The sequence below is a fragment of the Dromiciops gliroides genome, chromosome 4 (genome assembly GCF_019393635.1).
Source record: "Dromiciops gliroides isolate mDroGli1 chromosome 4, mDroGli1.pri, whole genome shotgun sequence".
NCBI classification, from domain to species: domain Eukaryota; kingdom Metazoa; phylum Chordata; class Mammalia; order Microbiotheria; family Microbiotheriidae; genus Dromiciops; species Dromiciops gliroides.
Window position 1 is genome coordinate 324410085 of NC_057864.1, and position 15731 is coordinate 324425815.

The following is a 15731-nucleotide window of genomic DNA, read 5'->3' on the forward strand; positions in this document are numbered from 1 at the left end:
TTGTTTTGTTTTGTTTTTTACTAATTGACTGAATATATAATATTTTTCAAAGAGTTACCTTTGATGTGCTTGTCATTATTATGGGCACTGAAATCCAACCATTTTTATCCAGTTGAAAGTTGGACAAAAGGCAAGTTTAACAAACCTTCCACTAAAGGGATTTATCAACCTACACTTATTTATGACAACACAAAACTGTTTCCTTTGGCTTGAGAAACACAGCACCATGTGGTGAGATAGAATAGAATAGTATTCATTCTTTCCCATAAAGTTACTGCTAAATCTCATCTCAAGCTTTGAAGATCAGGGTGGTCTAAATACCTACAGGGAGCCATGGGGTTCAAACAAGGAACCACAGTGACTTAAATAGGATTGAGAAAAGTAGCATTTACCTTGCCCCCAACATCTTAATGTATTACTATTTTCTATATTCTATATTCCTGATGTAGTACAATGTCATGGGAACTTCTATTCCCTAAACAATTCAGATGACCAATGTTTAAAGAAGGAAAGTTTCAGCACAAAGATATTTCTTAATACAAATTTTGCTTCCTAAAGTTTTTCTACTCCTTATTTTCCTTTACAGTTTAAGCAATGGATATAAATTCTTCTGACATTCAGAAATATAATGACATATCTTTGGGAACAGCTACAAACTGCAAAGCAAAAAGTTTACCAGAAGCAGATTATCATTAAAACAGTAGTCACAAAGAATGCCCTTTATACATTTAAGGGAGGTGTCAAAGCAGTCTCTCCTTTCTTTACCTAACCAAATATTGTGGTGAAGTTACCTAGTTTCCCAAGGCAATTTTTAGAATTGCCTAGTTGCAACCTCTCTATTCCTGGCAGGGAGGCAACAATAATAGAAGCAGCAGACAACAGATAGTGGAAAGGAAGACATGGTGCTGAGGGGACCCCACACAGCAATAGTATGCCAACAGTGAACAGTTATCCACAACAGTGAAGACCAAATACCAAATGAGGAGAATTCAGTGAGAAAGCAGGCTGTTAATTCCTCAAGAATTCAAGAACAGACAGTAAAGAGAGTAGGTAGTAGAATAATTAACTGGAACAGAACTGACATTGTAACTGATCATATAAAGCCCTTAATACCTAAATATCCTCTTAGGCATCCTTCTATTAAAAAACAGTATGATAAGTAATGTTTTGATTTATCTAATTCTTATTTATCTTTTCATTCAAATCACCAAACCTCTTTTAAGAAGCTACCATGTACTGGGGGCAGCTAGGTGGTGCAGTGGCCCTGGATTCAGGAGGACCTGAGTTCAAATGTGACCTCAGACACGTGACACTTACTATCTGTGTGACCCTGGGCAAGTCACTTAACCCTCATTGCCCTGAAAAAACAAAATAAAAAAACCCAAAACAAGAAGCTGGGGGCGGCTAGGTGGCGCAGTGGATAAAGCACCGGCCCTGGATTCAGGAGTACCTGAGTTCAAATCCAGCCTCAGACACTTGACACTTACTAGCTGTGTGACCCTGGGCAAGTCACTTAACCCCCATTGTCCTGCAAAAAAACCAAAAACCAAAAACCAAAAAAAACAACAAAAAAAAGAAGCTACCATGTACAAGGCACAGTACAAAGTGCCAAAGAGAACAACGACCAAAATGAAACACTCCCTGAACCAGAGGAGTTTATATTCTAGTGGGGCAGGAGCTGGAGGTAAAACATAAACCTAGAAGTCTGGTTGAGTGGAAAAAATAGGATTTAGAGTTGGGGGGCTGGGTTCTAATCCTCCATTGTTTACAATCTGTTGTCAACTTAGGCAAGTGATTGAACCAACCTAGGCTTCCATTTCCTCATCTGTAAAATGAGGACTAGATAACTGGAGGTCATTCCAGCTCAAAATCTATCCTTCTGTATATACAAAATGAGAAAGTGCTAGCACTCTAAGGAATGAAGAAGACGAACAACTGGGGGAAATCAAGGACAGAAGTGGTAAATGAGCTTCGACTCTGCTTTTACCTCAGTACTTAATAACATACCCTGTATACACATCATAGTCTCAATACCTATCTACTGAATTTAATTTCACGGGGATGGTCATGAGTCACCAAGAAAATACATTCCTACCGGTACCTTCAATTTAGGAAAAGAGATGTGCATTACATTTCCTAGCAAGATTTCCAACAAAAATGGCTAAAATTTAGATGTCAGTGGTGGAAGCAGTAAGTTTCTGTTATTATGATAATAAATGACTGTTGGATAACTAAGGTGTTGCTCAGTTTTCCATATACCGGACAGTTTCCAATTTCAGCATCACTTATGTTCCTATAGATGGCATCTTAAAAAAGGATCCATAAGGTGAAATCTTGTTTCACTGGTCTATTTAGAAACTAGTGGATATTGTCCAATGAGCAAGTAAAGTCAGTGAAAGAAAGAGATATACAGGTCTTCAAGAAAAAACACTGAAAGAACAAAGCAGTAGAACACAAAGTGGCAAAAAGAGAGAACAAAACAAGACAGTAATCCTGTCTTAAGTATTACTGTTTCTTGGTTCAACTTTTGTTTTAGTTTTTGTATTCCTCTCTTGCATGTGTGCCACACTCATTTCATTTTATTTTTCTTCCTTTTTCTCTTTCATTCCTTTTCCTTCTTCATGGCTCCCATTCCTAATTCCTAATTTAGCAATGAAATTTCATCATGTTTGCAATACTGATAGCAATATTCTCATGAAGCTATGCCTTTTTCTTAAAGTGTATCTTTGATTATGTATACTGGTCTAATTTAAATCCACAAGTATGACACTAACATTCAGAGAAGCAAAATACAGGATGTGGCATGTGGTATATTTGGCTCCTTGGTGCTTTAGACAGTGATTGTTTACTCAAATCAAATGAGATAACTTATGTTAAATATTTTTGATAACCTTAAAGTGAAATGTAAAAGTAACATGGTCAGACTTGTAGCTTAGAAAGAATAATGTAAAGAACAGACATTTTTCCAGTCATGTCCAACTCCCATGACCCCCATCTGGGTTTTTTGGTTGGTTGTTTGTTTGTTTGGAAAAACACTGGAATGGTTTTTCATTTCCTTCTGTAGATCATTTTTACAGATGAAGAAATTGAGGCAAACAAGGTTAAGTGCCTTGCCTGGGGTCACACAGCTAGTACGTGTCTAAAGACAGATTTGAACACAGGAAGATGAGTTTTCTTGACTTCAGGCCTGGCACTCTATCCACTGCACCACCTAGTTGCAGGAGAGGGACTAAGACTCCTAAGTAAGGTGATGAATTAAAAGGTTATTTAAATAGTTCAGATAAGCAGCGATGAAGGCCATGGGTAATTACCATATGAAGGGGAGAAATGCAGTGTTGTGGAAGTCGGACTTGGCAATGGATTGGATATAGAGAGATAAGAGAGTGTAAGGTCTAAAATTCTAGCTGTGATGTCTAAAATCTAATGAGTAGTCGCCTTAAATTAGAAGCTTTAGCAAGAGTTTAGCCTTTTACGTATTTATTAAAGTGTATTAGAAGTTAGTGAAGAGAGTGAGAGAGGAAAACAGATTCCTTCTAGCATGGAAAATCCTAGTTTAGATCTATTCAGTATAGCCAGAGAGAAAAAAACCTTCCTTTCCTAGCAACCCACGTGAAGACCCCACCACGCCAAAGTCCAGAGCCAAAAAGGCCTCACTTCCCCGCGGCTTCTCCAAGAAGCCTCCTGTAAAACAGGAAACAGGGCTGTCCACACAGCTCCAATCTAATTGGTTGGTGGCACTGAATTACACAACTAACTTCCAAGAGGCCAATCTGACCTTCCAGATGCTAAGTCACATGCATTCTCTTTTCATGGCAGAGCTTCCCTGAAGTATCTTTCTCAACAGGTTGGTAGTGCTCTAATTCTCACAAGAGCAAGAAGGTGATCAGAAAGAAGCTGTATTATACTTTATCCATTTTGTATTCCATTTTATTACCTTCTCTTATTCACATAAATAAAAACTACAATATGAGAAAGCAATGTAAGGAACAAATTTTGCTACAACAACATGATTTCCTCCTAAAAATGCATAAGTTCTCAAATAAACAAGGAGGAAAAGTTAGGATTCATTCGAAAAGAGCAAAAAGAGCAAAAAAATTAATGATTACTAAATCCTGATAAAGTTGGTGGTGGAGAGGCTGGGGTGGAATCACAGAATACTATAGGGTTGTAAAGGAATTCAAAGATCACTTAATTCAACTTTAACCTAAAACATGAATCTCTTCTACAACTGAATTTTCAAAATGTCTAACAGATCCATATAAAAATGAATGTAACACTGGGATTATCTGTTTGCTATCTTCACTGAGCTAAATGAAATGGAAAATATTGCTTTAAAGCCAGCATCTCTTGAGAATTGTTAGTGAGGACATATAATTTTTAAAAAGGAATTTCCTCTTTGAACTGCCTAACAATTTTAGGTCAGTTTGCAATTGCCTTAAAACTTCTCCCTAAAAATAAATAAATCAGCACCGCCGCACCCCCCCCCCCAATGTTTTATCTAGAAGGGAATAGGCTGTCAGTTGATCAATATCCATTTGGTGGTAAATTCACAAGTCCAAAGCCTCCTTTAAGTGGGTGAACAAACAGGTACAGAGAAAGCCTGGGAGTTTATTGTTTTGTTTTATTATTATTTTTTAATCCAAATGATATTTTCAGATGCCAAAAGGCATTTCAAACTACTCACCCTTACTTCAGTAAAAAAGAAAAAAGTGATCTCATGAGACCTCATATGGCAAGTTTTAGCCCAGAGCTAATTTTCATAGCTGTGTTATAAAACTCTGAAAATAAGGGCCTATAATGGAAATGCTGACAGACCCTTAACTATAGCAGCATGAATGGCTATAATTAAAGAACAGCTTTTGGCTGCACCTCACTCCTTAAATGAAAGATTGCCATTTCTACAATAACCTCAAATAAAAGCAAGTGGAAAACCAGAAATGTGATTCCAGAAAGGTAATGTGATATGTTAAAGAGGATTGCTAAAACTATTTGACATTCTAAGCTTTAAATACTGAGGCATTTAGTTAACATAACCAAGTCAGTATTTTCATAATGCTACTTAATCAGCAATAAAGAATGCTCCTGTGAGCCATCATCTTGGGTTAGCAGAAAGTGGCATATGAAGTTATTATTTCTTAACAGCCTAGGGGGAGCTGCTTCTCCCTTTAATCAGTGATCTCACTTTCTTCCTACCTGTAAATTCTCTGTCATACAGTTATAAAACTATTACCCAGCACAGTATACAGAAAAGGGGGGGAAAACACATTTATGCAAGGACTGCTACCTTATTCCCACCTGGATTTTAAAACAGGAGAGATTGCTATAGTAATGTATTTCATCCTTTTCCCTAGTCAGGGATGCAGCCAGGAATAAATATCATCAATCTATGTAAGCCAATCTTCTCCGCTTATACCGAAATTCAAAGAAACTAGGTCCCGATCTGAATAGTTTTTTTTTTTTAAAATGCAGTTGCTTTAAATTTTAGTAACTACCAAAAAATGTATTTAACTTGTACACGGCAATACGAAAGGACACAAAGGAAACAGTTAGAATGTTAGGTGATCACGGTTTCTACTATGATCCCACAATTAAGGTTAAAGAAATTAAACATTAATCTCAAGTATAACAATTTTCAAAGGATATTTTTTTATCATCATCATTACAGTAGAGAATCAGTCCTCTGTCTCCAGGCTCTCTTCTGCAGAATACTTTTTCTTTTTCACCTTTTTTGAGACTGAGTATCCCTCTCTCACCCAGGGTAGAAGTTCAAGGGCTCATCACAGTTTTACCTTTTTGGAAACCTGATAGGCTTGGACTACTGTATGTAGCTCAGAACTCCTGAGTTTGAGTGATTCACCAGCCTTAACCTGCCCCAGTAGCAGAGATTACAAGTATGTAACACCATGCATGGTCAACGTCAAAACCCTGTAACTATAGTGGCTGAGCACTGCTCTTGGGAAGGCAAGGTTTAGGATCCAGATCTAGAGTTAGAAAGGAGGTTATCTAACCCAATTTAAAGGTCATCTAATCCAGCCCATTCATTTTACTGATGAGAAAACCACACAACAAAACCAGACCCACTCTGAGTGTTTTAAGACTTGCCCAATATCATACAGGTATTAAGTGGCAGAGTCTAAATTTGAACTCAAGCACTGTGAATCCAGGTTCAGCATTCTTTCTACTGTAATATGTTGTTTTAATCATTAGTGCTTAAAATGAGGTTGATCAAATCACACCTTGTCTAGCATGTTTGCTGTAAATAATCTAGCTAAATAATTTAATATTCCAAATTACTGGGTGAGATTCAGGGAAAACCTGACAGTGAGAAAAACATAAAGCTATAAAGAGCAACATGGTGTCATTCAAATTTTTTTACACTTTAAGGTCATATTTATGACTATTGAAGATAAAATTGTCTAGCAATTTTGGCAATCAAAATGCAAATAGTCAGGTGCTCCTTTCAAAGAAACCCTACCATGCCCCCCACTCTGCCCCAAGTAGGGAAAAATGGAAAAAAGGGGGGTAATGCCTAATAAACTTATACCAAAATACTCACTTTTTAATGTCTAGATGTGCAGAGGAGATTAATTCCACACTCTCCACATAAAAAACCCTCCAGTAAAATGACACTCTTAAATAGACAGATAAATTTATTTCAAGTATTCTTCACTATACCATCCCCACCAATTGCTACATCCCTATTCAGAACAGCAACACAGATCAATAACTGCCTCATAACTTGCAAAAGATTGACAAATCAAGATACTTTTCCAGCCTTCCTGAAATAGTGCTAGCCTTGGTGGTAAAGGTCTTTTCTTAAAGTGAATTAACGAGCAGCTATATGTATGTTGGGGAAACACAATTTAGATGTTGGAAATAATGATAAAAAAATCAAAACTAAAATAATTATTACAAATATAACTTTATTTACTTTTGTGATGCATTTTTCCTATGAACGAATGACACTAAGTTAAAATTGACAAACAAAATCTCAAAGTTTAAGGATCTGTAAGTTGCAAAAAGAAGATAAGAGACTGCACATAGGTAGAATCAGATATCATTAAAAATAGTTTCTTGCTAAAATTCAGACTTTATTGACTTTATTGATTAAAAATCTCCTGAGAAAAGAATTTAAAAAAAAATTCAGTGGTACTTTTGCTAAATACATTAATGAATGTTCAGTGATTATTCATAAAGGAAGACAATAAGCAAGGGTACCACTAGGTGTAGCCAAAAATCAATCAGTGTATTTTTATTTCTGCTAGCTTGAGAAGAAACCAGAATAAGGAAGGGAAAAAGATGTTGGAGAATTAGGAAAGGAGAAGTTTCTCAGGCTATTTCATGATTTCAGACCTCTGCTACCACCACCCCCTCAAGCTCCCCCCCCCCAAGTGCTAGTACCACCCCATCCCAGAATTAAAAAAAAAAAAATTATTTTGTTCACACATTGATTGAGGCAGTTTCCAAATCCTAGATCTCCCTCTACCAAATAAAGCATAGGTCTAGGCCCTTTATCTGTCATATTTAATATTTAATATATATAACATATATTTATTTGTATCTTATATTCTTATATATATTATATTTATATCTTATATTATTTGTATCTTATATGCTTATATATATTATATTTATATCTTATATTATTTGTATCTTATATGCTTATATGTGTGCATGCTGTCTCCCCCAATAAAATGTCAGTTCCTTGAAAGGAGGTACTGTTTCATGTCTGTTTTTGTAGTCTGAGTGCCAAGCATGTTGCCCGGTACACAACAAACACACATTTGCCCTTCACAAATATATTCCTAGGATCATAAATAATAGGATTTTAGTGCTAAAAGAAACCTTAGGGACCTGAGGTCCAATCTAATTTTACAGATAAGGAAACCAAGCTTCAAAGGGATGATAGTGGGTTATTAGACCCACACAGCTAGGCTTCTCTGGATCAGAACCAAACCTCTTGATTCCTAGACCAAGGCCTTTTCCATGGCACGATGCTTCTTCCTGTAAAGTCTTTCCTGTATTTTAAAAATACTTATCACCTCTCCTCATACCCCACCCCACAATCCTCCTTCTTTAACATTTTAGAGCAAGCTTAATAGCTTCAGTGCAATTTCAGCCTCTAGCATGAATGTATTAGTGCTAAGATTAATTGTGTTTAGAAGATGTGGCATCCTCTGTCTGTTAAGAAAGTTATTCAAGAATCCCTAGCCACAAGTCTTTGGAAAAAGCACTAATTCTGAAAGCATACAGTTTTAGGAATGGTTTTTTGAAGCATTTTTAGTTTCTGAGGAAATGGAAAGGGATAATCAAGGGTCTCCTTTTACAATTCCACCCAGGATAGCAAAATCCACCCTTAAACATGTGTTCATGGTAGTGTTTAGAGCCCCTAAAGCAGACCCAATGTGATTACTTTCTTTAAATACTTAGCTAGCTCCGTAGTTGCAAAGATAGGATCCAAGAGAATAATACTTCCTCTCAACTACTCTAGGCAATGAAAATATAACTCTCTCCCTAAATGTTGAATATGGCATATTAACTAGGGAAACCTTGAGTAATCTATTTTGGTCATCTTACAATATAGGAGATAAAATCCTATGTGGATTTTATGACAAAAAACAAGTTCCTGAGCAGCAACATGGCACAGAGAATGGAAAGCCAGGCTGGAAGTCAGAAAGATAGGTTCAAGAACTGCCTCTGACACATACTAGGTGTATGACCCTGGATAAGTCACAACTTCTTTTGACATAGGCAATTTTGTGAGACTCGAAATTGAAGAAAAAGGTGCCATCTCTTACCCGAACCAACAGGAATTACTGGGCTAAAGGAAAAAAAAAATCAAGACATCAATATTTGCATTATACTGAAAAACATACCTGACTCTGGCCAGAACAGCTTGCAGAAAGTTTAATACAGTCCTGAGATGAGATTCTCGACAAGCGGGAAGAAGCATACTGAATCCGTCATTCAACAATATTTCCTCAGAGAGTTTCAAGTCCCGGCTTGTTTCAAACACTTCTTGAACACCATCCATATAGATAGAAAGAAGTGTCCAGAGAGCATGCTTCTGTTCCAAATCATTCTTGCATACTAAGAATTTTTTTGCTTTTTCACTAAAAGCACCAGAAAGCTTCTGGGCTAAACCACCAATATTCAGGTTTCTCTGAACATACATTAAGAGAAAGGCCATTTGACCCTTCCAAATGAGCGCCCTCTGTGAAGCTGTGATGGACCCAGGTCTGAGGGAGGCCAAAAGATCCAGAACACGACTGACCACATCTTCCAACTTTGCAACAGTAGCCAATACCAGAAAAAGTTTTAAAAAATTCTGAAGACCAACTTCGGTTAGCTCTTCCATTCTTTTTTGATGAAATTTAGAATATATTCTGTAAAATATAAACAGTAACTATTTTAATAAAGTTTATTGTTTTATCCATGGAAACACATTTCTCTACAGCTTCCCCATATGCCAAGCTCAGAGAAGATCATCACCCATACAAAAAATTCAAATCTGAATTTCCAAATAAGAGTTTCCTATCTTTCTTCCTGCCGAGTGCCAGCAAGAAGGTTAAAAGTCACAGAGTAACCTACAAACCTAGCACCTGTGACTATATGAAAGGATTTGGTAGATTCTTCCCTAAAAAATTATATAGATGTGCATCCTATAGCTTATGTGATTTAGAAAAATCTTTTACTGTACTCTATCACATTTACTTATGTTTTCTATTTTATTGGCAAAAAAAAGGACCAATATGCACTCAATTATGAAATGATGAGGTCCATTTCAATATGAACCAGACAATTTAAAATAATTTATAATAATAATAATAATAATAATAATAATAATAATGTATGCTCCCTTTGCTTATCTTCTTTCTTACACTCTCTAAGGTTTACTTTCCATCTTCAGTAAAACCCTACAATTGTTTCTTTTTTTTTTTTTTTTAGTGAGGCAATCGGGGTTAAGTGACTTGCCCAGCGTCACACAGCTAGTAAGTGTTAAGTGTCTGAGGCTGGATTTGAACCCAGGTACTTCTGACTCCAGGGCCGGTGCTCTATCCACTGCGCCACCTAGCTGCCCAAAACCCTACAATTGTAAGACAGAAATTCACTTTTTGCCTGGTTACAATATTACCACCAAAACCAGTGAGATGCCATTTAATAGACAACTACTACAGCTAAATATATATGTTCTCTTTGAACCAATTAAAATCTTTTATGCTGCTGAAAAAAGAATTCATCCTCATATCCTAGTTATAGGCTGTGACACTTAGTAAACTGTATAACTGCTTTATTTCAGGTGGGAATGATTCATACCAATATACAGATATTAAGAGAAGGAAATGGCAAAACACCACTTATCTTTGCCAAGAAAACTCCATGGACAGTCTTGGCAAGATATGGTCCACAGAGGGATGAAGAGGCAGACACAACTAAAGGACTGAACAACAACAACAACAATGCACAGATAGGGAAGTTCCATACGGTTTCTGTTGTATAACTATTTAAGTTAAAAAAAATTAAGGAAAAAACCCATAAGTCTGATTTAAGAGACTAAAATTTATTAAATCATAGGTTGTAAAGATAAATCCAACTTTGCCATCCTATCTATAAAGAAAAAAACATGGGGGCAGCTAGGTGGCGCAGTGGATAGAGCACCAGCCCTGGAGTCAGGAGTACGTGAGTTCAAATCCGGCCTCAGACACTTTAACACTTACTAGCTGTGTGACCCTGGGCAAGTCACTTAGCCCCAATTGCCTCACTAAAAAAAAAGAAAAAAGAAAAAAGAAAAAAACATGGTCAGATCACAACTTCTCTGAAAGAATTAGACTATGTAATTTCTAAAGATCCTTCCAGCAAGAAGAGTTTTGATCTTATGATTCATTCCCTTTGGAGAACAAGCAAACAGCCTGAGCTGGTGGATCCTTAAAGAATTATCCATAGACAAGACATATTTTGATAGCACAGGCTGGATTCCCTAGCATAGCTCTGGAAAACATAAGCTGCTACCATTATGCAAAAAGTTCATGGTATTTTATTGCTTAGCTGAGCCCTTTCTGTAGGGCTCAGGGCCTAGCAGAGGGTTTGGGGGGGTTTTGGTTTTTGTTGGTCTGCATACTGACTTCAAAAACCACATATTAACATAATGTGTTCTATTGTTATCTTTATTTATTTTGTTAAATATTTCCCAATTACATTTTAATCTGGTAGGGAGAAGAGGTGGGACAAATCTGGCCCACAACACCTCTGAGATTTCTAATGCTGAAGACTGGCCTGGGGCACAGAGACTTTAAGTGACTGATCAGTTATGTGTCAGCTGGAATCCAGACTATCCTGGTTTCAGGGCTAGGTCTCAATCAACCCTGCCACGCGGCTTCTGAACAGGCGGTCAGAAGAGCTAACCCATTGCCACAGAATTACAGAACGTCAGCTCTGGGTGGGGTTTTAGTTTATTTAGTATACTAGTTTATCTAGTATACAGCTCACTCTCTACTTTCCATCTGCAACTCCGCCAGTTTTGAATTCCAGGGAACATGATGCCTCCAGCCTGGGTACCCCCTGGAAGGTTCCCCTATCTCTGCCTTCCAGCTTCCTTTTGTGTATTGTCTTCCCCCATTAGATTATAAGCTCCTTAAGTGCAGGAGAATTTAATTTTCCTATTTGTATCTCTAGCACTTAGCGTGTGTCTGGCACACAGTAGGTGTTTAAACAAATGTTTAATGAATTGATGAATTGAATTTTACATATAAGGAAACTAAGGCTCAACAAGGATAAGTGACTTGCCCATGGCCACATTCCTGGTAAGCGGTAGAGGTAAGATCTAAAACCCAAGTCTTTTGACTTCAGGTCCAAAATTTCTTTCTTCATTTCTGATTTGGATCAAGAGACAACAAGCTTAGTCTCTACCATTCTGAGAAATAAGAACACTGGGTTTGAATAATCTAACTAGCAGCCTGTATCTCCATCCAAAATATAAGCATTAATGCTAGAGTCTGGGATATAACCTAACTTTCCTGTTCTGCAACGTATGTTCAGCAAGAGCCACAAGGCAAGGCATAATCTCTAGTCTCTGAGGATACTGGGGTTCCTTGGTCTAACCCACTATCTAACCCTTCAACATTTTTTTTTTCAGAACAAGATTTATTTTAACAAGAACAAACTTAAAAAAAAACACAAAAAGGATCAATAGGATCAAGGGAAAGGAAATGAAATGGAGAAAGGGAAATTGTAATACCTGAAAAAAATACCACTGCCCCGGAATCAGCTGAAAATCACCCTTCAACATTTTAAGGATGATTTTTTGGTTCAAGGTATTTTTACATAATCAAATTTTAACCAACGACTTTCATGAATAATATGCTAAAATTAATCAAAGTTCTCCAGAAATCCTGGGAATTTCAGTCCCAACTAAACCAATAGAGCAGGAAGCTATGAAATTCCATACCAGTGAGTCTGAAGATTATATATGCTGAATCTGTTCCCTGATTTATCAATTTAGTAAACTTTTAATTAGCAAACATCAGAAAATATATAAAAATGAACATGCTTTCCACCTCCTACATGATGCTTTTGCTGATCGCCACCCCACCAGTTTCCACTGCCTCCTCCACCAAATTCCTGTGTATTTGTTTTCTATATACTTAAATGAATTCATGTCTGTGCTGATGGATTTCAAGCTCCAGGGAGGCAGGAAATGCTCCACTTTTGTGTTTGCATTCCCAGTGTTCAGCAGTGCACAAAATAGGCAATTTTTAAAAATCCTTGTTGATTAATAGGTTAACTTGAAAAATATTAAAGTTTCAATATTTCCGTAAAGACATTCTCCTAGACATTCTTTTTTCAGAAGGAAAAAAAATACATACCTTCCTTTGATTTGATTCCAAGGATGAGTTTCATTAGTTGCTACTGCCTTTTTCATAACTTTTGCCAAAATACAAAGAAAAATGTTATAACTACTGTTTGATTTATAGAGGTCATGGCTCTGGTCATCAGAACAACAGGTCTTCACTATTTCAAGCATAGACAAGGTTGACTTAGAAATATTTGCAAACTCTTGTAAACCAAGCCAAGGAATAGTAAAAGAACTATTCTGGAGGGAAAAGAAAAAAATAAAAAGTATTGTATCTCCTGATAAAAACTTCAAATTATAAAACACACTAAGTTCTATGAAGAATAAGAAATTGACCCTATGTCTCAACAATAACAAAATATAATGAAATGTCTAATACACTAAGAAATGCAATATGAATAGAGGTCATCAAGTTAAAAACTTGCTCAGACCAATGGAAAAAACTTAAGCACCAAGTAGTCCGTCTTTTCTTCAACATACCAAATAACCTTCTTGCCTCCTCTGTTCCCCATCTAAGGCCATAAGATCTATGAGCACACACACCTTAATAAATAAACAAACCTGGAAGTAAAACATAACAGCTAAAGCACCAACAATTAGAATGCCTGGAGCAAATTTTTTAGGGTTAAAAGCTACAAAGAAAAACATGTCTTCATATCTTTTAGATTTATCTAGCCTCAAAAGTGCTAGTAACAGATGTAAAATGCATATGAATGTTATGCTAGTGAGAACATACCTGCTTTGGTAAGACCTAATCTGCTGATAAAAGGAAGGCTAAATTTTTTTCCTTTTTGGAAAAAAAAGTTTAAATGGTTTTTGTGAACGGAAAACTGTTCACAGGATGCTTCAACCTATGTTTAACAAATATCAACATTTTTAATGTTTTACAACAGTTATTCAGTGCACAAAAAAATGCATTGATTCCTCAATTGGGAGGAACAAGTCTTAGCTCTATTCACTCACCAGATTCTTGCTGTAGTAGTCCCATAGAATTGTAACAGCCTGAATGTTGGGGTTCCAGAAACCACACAAGGTCAAGCAACAGTGAAGATACATGCGCACCTGTTCTTCTAATATGCCATCCTAATAAAACAGAAACATTCAATTACATGCAAGCCATGCTTTTGAACACAAACATATGCCATCACTTCAAGTACAAAGGTTGTCATGGAATAATTTTCTCTATAAACCATATTACTGGTTATCTGCTTTTCATCAACAAAAAGTCACTAAGGTGTAGTAGCTAGGAAATAGGGTCTGACCACAAAGACATTGTCATTTGATAATGTACTGCGCCTAAAGGAAACAGAAAAAACAGGCTCAAGGAAAATTAATCATATCTATTTCATGTTCTGCCAATAAAGTGTCAATGAGGCCAAAGCATGTTTCTAAATATTAGTTTTAGAAGCCATTACCTAATCATCAATATGAGGGGTCTAGAATAATCAGAATTTCCATTCAAATATCTTAAATGAGCCTATGCCTGGTAACAGATATGGAAACAAGACTAGTCAATCTGCAGGAGAGAAGAGCAACACAACACATGGAAGTACTTAATGCCTGTTGACTGACTGAAACAAGGTGGAATAAGGGAAGATGTAATTAAAGGTGTCCAAGATCTAGATGTATTCTAATCCACAGATCTTGATTAAGCTTAATAACAGTACTTAACATAGCAAACCCTTTACCTATATTATCTCGTTTCATAATCAGCTTAAGGAATTAACTAAACTCATTGCAGAACAACAGATACTCAATTTTTAAAACAAAAAGATCAGTTGGGGTGCAGAGAACATGAAGGACTAGCTTATCTATATTTAACTAAGAAAAGGGGGTAAAAAATTTAGGCATGTAAACTTCACTTTGATTTCTAAGGGTGAAAAAAACATCAGACCAAAAATCACTCTATGGAAATATCTTAAAGCAAACAGGTCAGAAGACAAAGACCTGTATATTACTTACAAATAAGTTCCTTCACATCAATCTACTTATGCAATTAAATGAATGACCAACAATATTAAGATGCATATTATCTTTTGAAATGAAAAGGACTTAAAATTTTTTGCCTGACACCTTCATAGGTAAATTGCAAAACACAGCACAGATCACACAACAAAATTTTTTACAAATTTTAAATATAGCCACTGCCCAAATTACAAAAAATACCCTACCTAACTTACAAATCTCTGATGCACACACTGTGTACTCTAAACAAAGTTTCCATACTTCCACATGGGCATTTGCTAAAGTACTGTTTTTAAAAATTTACTTTGTAATTATATACAAACTAGAATTAGTAAGAAAGGTGTTTCTGTAAGACTTACTTTCTATACTATTATAATATCAATTGGAAATCTCCTTAGCCCTACTTTACAGAATCTCCCGCTAGGACTTTTAATCCTTTGTAGCATGACATAGCATGACATAGTATAGTGACTGCCTGACTTACACACGTTAATTCAAATCCTGTCTCTGATACTTGCTATTTGTATGACCATAGACCAGTCCCTTTCCTCTCAGAGCCTCAGGCTCCTCATCCGTAGACAGAGATAGAATTCCCATAGTTCCTACATCACAGGAGTATTGTTAAGCTCAAGTAAGTCAGCCAAGTAGCATTTAATTAAGCGCCTACTATATGTGAGGCATTACTGATAAATGCTGGGGATACAAAGAAAGGCAAAAAACAGGCCTACTATCCAGAAACTCACAATCTAATGAGAGAAATCAAGAAAAGCATTTTGCACATTTTAATATCTATATGCCAGATAAATAGCATTATGTATGCTACTTACCTTCTATGTGCATTGGCTCATATTTTGAATAACTGACGATGGACCCAGCTTTGGGATCTTACATCTCAAATTCCACCGATTTAATTAGA

General features: G+C 36.3%; 1 protein-coding gene across 1 annotated transcript in view; it reads right to left on the minus strand.

Moving 5' to 3' along the window:
• MMS22L (MMS22 like, DNA repair protein) overlaps positions 1–15731 on the minus strand; it is a 174884-nt gene that overhangs the window by 102685 nt on the left and 56468 nt on the right. The window contains 3 exon segments of the mRNA XM_044004415.1: positions 8877–9386; positions 12864–13090; positions 13814–13933. Of these exon segments, the coding sequence (XP_043860350.1) occupies positions 8877–9386; positions 12864–13090; positions 13814–13933 (857 nt within the window).